The 4,680-nt window shown below is 40.8% G+C and overlaps 1 protein-coding gene and 1 pseudogene across 1 annotated transcript in view; one reads left to right on the plus strand and one right to left on the minus strand.

Moving 5' to 3' along the window:
• Nucleotides 1–41: 41 nt before the first annotated feature.
• The window catches only part of TNFRSF9 (TNF receptor superfamily member 9), a 10,801-nt gene continuing 6,162 nt past the window's right edge, over nt 42–4,680 (plus strand). The window contains exons 1-6 of the mRNA XM_011368455.2: nt 42–116; nt 927–1,051; nt 1,778–1,885; nt 2,268–2,405; nt 2,837–2,903; nt 4,327–4,485. Of these exons, the coding sequence (XP_011366757.2) occupies nt 952–1,051; nt 1,778–1,885; nt 2,268–2,405; nt 2,837–2,903; nt 4,327–4,485 (572 nt within the window). The 5' untranslated portion in view covers nt 42–116; nt 927–951. The remainder of the gene's footprint in view (nt 117–926; nt 1,052–1,777; nt 1,886–2,267; nt 2,406–2,836; nt 2,904–4,326; nt 4,486–4,680) is intronic.
• Nucleotides 3,491–3,609, minus strand: LOC111744854 (annotated as a pseudogene).

A 4,680-nucleotide genomic window follows, 5' to 3' on the forward strand; every position in this document is an offset into this window, starting at 1 on the left:
CTGAATCACTCAGCCGTCTCTGTTTGTCTACTAACCTTGCTCCCTCTGCAGAACGTAGAGGCTCTGAAGATCAAGGAGTGGAAAGTTGTCCACCAGCCCTGACATCTCATCTCAAGGTTTGTCTGTTTGGGGCAGACAGGGAAATCGAGATGGGGTGAGGATAGCAGCTTTGTTTTCTTTGTATTTTTCTAGCCTTTTTATTTTTCCTCCTAATTTCTAACAACATCTATTCCATAGCCCATTAAATAAAGATTAAGAGTGTAAAGAGATTTTTTTTTTTTTTACTCCTTAGTTTTGTTACTATACGAGCTTCAGATCTCAAAATGGGCAAGTACGTGTCTATTAAGAAAACAGTGTCAATGAGTTGAGCAGAGACGCATTGTAACGTTTTAGCAATTAGGTGTTGACATTTCCATATGCTGTTCAGATAAGTAGCAATAATGAGATATCGTCTCATTGAGCTGACCTATTAGAGGCCACTGACAGATTCTCTTTTTAAGGACTATATTTCAGGGGTAGCAAGTAACCAGCATTGTTGCAATCTGGATGCTAGTACTAAGTATTCATGAAAGTCCCCAAAAGTTCTTGCTATTGTTATTTCTGCATATTGGCAAAACACGCTGGAAAGCGCACCCTTGGACTTTGGCAAACGTTCATAAAGCTGTGCGCTTAATTGTGTGTCTTATCATAAAGGTTTCTATGAATTTGCTATCTTTTACATAATATTCCTTCGCTAATTGTTCCTGAGAAACCTCAAGATCTGGTTTTGTGGAATTGTATTAATAATGGCTGAAATGAAGATAAGTCTGAATGGAGAAACCATCTCATCTTTGGAAATGTTTACTTTTTGCAGGGCCGTATTTGTGAAATGGCAATTTTGATTAAAACTCTTTTTTTTTTTTTTTTTTTGGAATCTGCTTTGCTAGTGTCATATGTGTGCAAGGCTTCATCATGAGAAATGGTTATTGCGGCATAGTGGCTACTGTCCTGGTGGTCATGAATTTTGAGAGGATGAGGTCAATGCAGGATTTCTGTAGGAACTGTCCAGCTGGTAAGAACCAAATTGACATGTGTGTTTGATCTGTTCTGCTGAAAACATAGATCAGTTGGTCAGGGCTCTGTTTTAACGAGCTTTTATTCATTCATTTACAAATATTTCTTGGATGCTACATCTTAGCTGTGTGGACACAGCTATGTCACTTAATCTCTTGTGCCTCCGCTTTGTCATCTAGGGGTAATAAGAGAACCTATTTCATAGAGTTGCTGGGAAGATCATATATGGGCTTATGACAGTGCTCATGGCGAGACCACAATAAATATTAGTTTTGTATGAGAGGACTTGAGCTCAAACTGGGGTACAGCAGGGAATAAACAGGGGTCAGCAAGGGGAACAGAGTGGGGTAAGGCAGACACCTTTAAGTATTAGTGTACCAATCAATGAAGGACATCGGTCTCTTCTTGAATTCCATCATATTGATCACCTGGATCCATCAAGAGAAATCACTGTTTTATTCAATAGATAAAGGAAACTGTCTTCTTTCTGTGGATTGATTTGTTGCAGTATCTATACTTGGTTATTCTTAATTCTGTGATTAAGCCAAGGGCAATCTTGCAAATGTGTAACTTTAAAAAGTCAGACTACAAAATAAAGTCTATCACCGTGACACCTGAAAAACTAATTGTCGTTTCACATTCTAGTTTTCTTGTAAACTTCACAATGCTTCGGGTGACGATAGCCCTTTGTCAAACACATGCAGCTGTGATGTACCCTTTTTAGGTACTTACTGTGTGAAAAACAAGAGTCAGACCTGCAGTCGCTGCCCTTCAAATAGTTTCTCCAGCACAAGCGGACAAAAGGCCTGTGACATCTGCAGGTCGTGCGAAGGTATGATTTTGAAAGTGTATTCTTCACTCGGATACGTTTCAGGAAGACAAGCATGTATTCCCTAGTGTATTGATCTCTACTGAAAGTCTTACACGTCAGAGATGCCATTGCCTTTTGTCAATGGGCAGATACAGTTAAAGAATTTACTGTGAGAGCGATTATTTGTGGAACGAGCTTTTTAAATATCAGAGGAAACCTTTATTTGACAAGAGACAATTTTCATTAGCAATATATAAAAGTCTTCTATTGGGATTTAAAAGCAAACTTAATACTCCAAGGTCACTGGGGACGTTATGAGTGAGTACGGTTTTTTATTGTAGAACATACATTTGCTTTCTACATTTGGAGGTCGAGTGTAACATAATGCTGGGGGATTTTGTAGGTGTTTTCAGGACTAAGAAAGCGTGCTCCCCCACCAGCGACGCAGAGTGTGAGTGTATCTCAGGATTCCACTGCCTGGGGACGGGATGCAGGATGTGTGAAGAGGACTGTAAGCAAGGTCAAGAATTAGCCGAAGAGGGTAGGTGTGCTCTTCTTCAATCTAGTTCAAGTTCGCCATCTAGGCACAGGTCATCAGCTTAGGTCTTGGTCCTTTGAATATAGACGATGATATAAATTTGTAGAACCTTCAATTAACAAGCAATGGATCCCTGAATCAAGTATATGATATTTACAAACTATTTTTCAATCAGTAAAAATAATTTGAAATTACGGCATTTGTTATTCACCAGGATCATGCATTTTCATACTTTCTCTACATACAGATGCAATGCTGTGTACAATTAGGAAAAAACTTCAGTCTAGTTAGGGTTTTGTTTCAGGAACTGCTGAACGATCTGTATAGATTGAATTAAGTTACTGACTTTATTATGTGATTATGTTCATCACAGGGAAAGTTACAAAATGATGCAAATTCTTCCTTTTTTACTATTGCTTTAATTTTTATGCAAGGTTGTAAAGACTGCTCCTTTGGGACATTTAATGATCAGAAAAATGGCATCTGTCGACCCTGGACAGAGTACGTATAATTTTCTTTTGCTTGCAAAATAAAGAATCTGGGTTAACTCTTTTAAAGACAAAGAATGTTATCATTGAAACTTTTTAAAAACCTATGAAATGCAGGCATAGAATCACATGCTGCGGGCAGTGTGGGGACAGTAAGAGGTAACAGTGCCTTGAAATGCAAAGTGGGCGTTTTCTCCCGAAATAGTGCCCAGGGCGTCCGGGCAGAGTTGCTGGGCAGACTTTGTCACCGTCTGCCCCAGCTGTTCCCCTGTTCCCTTCCAACCCTTTGCTGCCTCTAATCTTCCCTCTTTGATCGGCTCATCCTTAAGTCTTCAGTGCCAGCACTGAGAAGGATAAGAAGGTAAAGTCTGTGTCCTGCCCTCTAAAACGGAACATGAACTTGGGCAAACAAAGCCATCATGGGTAGCCAAAAAGCCAACTGTGTACTTGGGAATATCCTTTTCACTTGCGACCCAGACCACAGCTACTCACGGTGTGATCTGGGGACAGGTGCGGGTCCAAGGACAGCTCATTGTCTGTCCGCAGCAAGAACACTACAGGCATTAAGAATAAGCATTTAGGAACTTTTTTTTTTTTTACCGCCTACAGCACCTGGTCTTCCGAGGTGGTCTCCCATCCAAGTACTAACCGGGCCCAACCCCGCTTAGCTTCTGAGATCAGACGAGAGGGAGCATGTTCAGGGTGGCGTGGCCATAGGCATTTAGAGACTTTTAAGGCAAGTTTGCGGTCACTTGTGTCTGTCAGCTCCGATAATAAAAATTTAGGTCTTGCCTTTTAAATGCTGTTGTTCTTTTTTCATTCGATTTTCTTACTAGAAAATCATTTTTATTATTATTTTACAATTACATTCTTATTATGTGCTACAAAAGTATTGGTTCAGAATAGACTGGAAAGGTTTTTTTTTGTATTGAAAAGGTCTTGACATAAATCGTTTGGAGTGGTCAAATGAGTCTGAACGGAAAGTTAGATTGAACTTGGCTTTGGAGAATGGGTGGGTTTGGGTTATATAAAGGGGCAAGGGAAAGGGACATAAGGATAATGATGATGATGATGGTGATGGTGATGATGGTGATGGGGTGATGGTGATGGTGGTGATGGTGATGGTGATGGTGGTGATGGTGATGGTGGTGATTATGGTGGCTACCATTGATTGGGAGTGAATCAGGCACATGAAAGTGTCACAGGTCATTTTTTCACTCTTCATGACAGTCCTGGGAGTGCGTAGATCTTATTTTGCAGGTAAGAACCTGAGGTTTAGAGAGATTTCATAACTTGTCCAACGTCTTTCTGCAAAGGGACAGACCCACACATCTTTGTGACTAGGCCGCTTTATTGAGTGGAAAATGTTAATGTTTTTAATGAGATTTATCTGTACCTGCTTAATTATCTGAACTGTTTTCATTGGACTCCCTAAGCTGTTCTTTGGACGGGAAGTCTGTACTCGTGAATGGGACGAAGGAAAGAGATGTGGTGTGTGGACCAACCTCGGCTGACTTCTCTCCAGGTACACCCTCCATCACCATGCCTGCCCCTGTGACACAGCTAGGTAGCTATTTTGTTGCTGTTAGATCAATGTGACTATATCACAGCCATTCCCGTTGGAATCTAAATCACCCCGATACCTCGAGGTCTTACATCTCTGCCAACAACAGGTGCCTCCAGCATGCCCTCCCTTTTTTATCCTGACATCAAGGGACCCACCGATTTGGGGGGGTATTTGTCATTTAGTTTGTCACTTTGTCATGAACACATTAGTAAGCAGAGCAAGG

This window comes from Pteropus vampyrus, unplaced genomic scaffold (assembly GCF_000151845.1).
Source record: "Pteropus vampyrus isolate Shadow unplaced genomic scaffold, Pvam_2.0 Scaffold142, whole genome shotgun sequence".
In the NCBI taxonomy this organism is placed as follows: domain Eukaryota; kingdom Metazoa; phylum Chordata; class Mammalia; order Chiroptera; family Pteropodidae; genus Pteropus; species Pteropus vampyrus.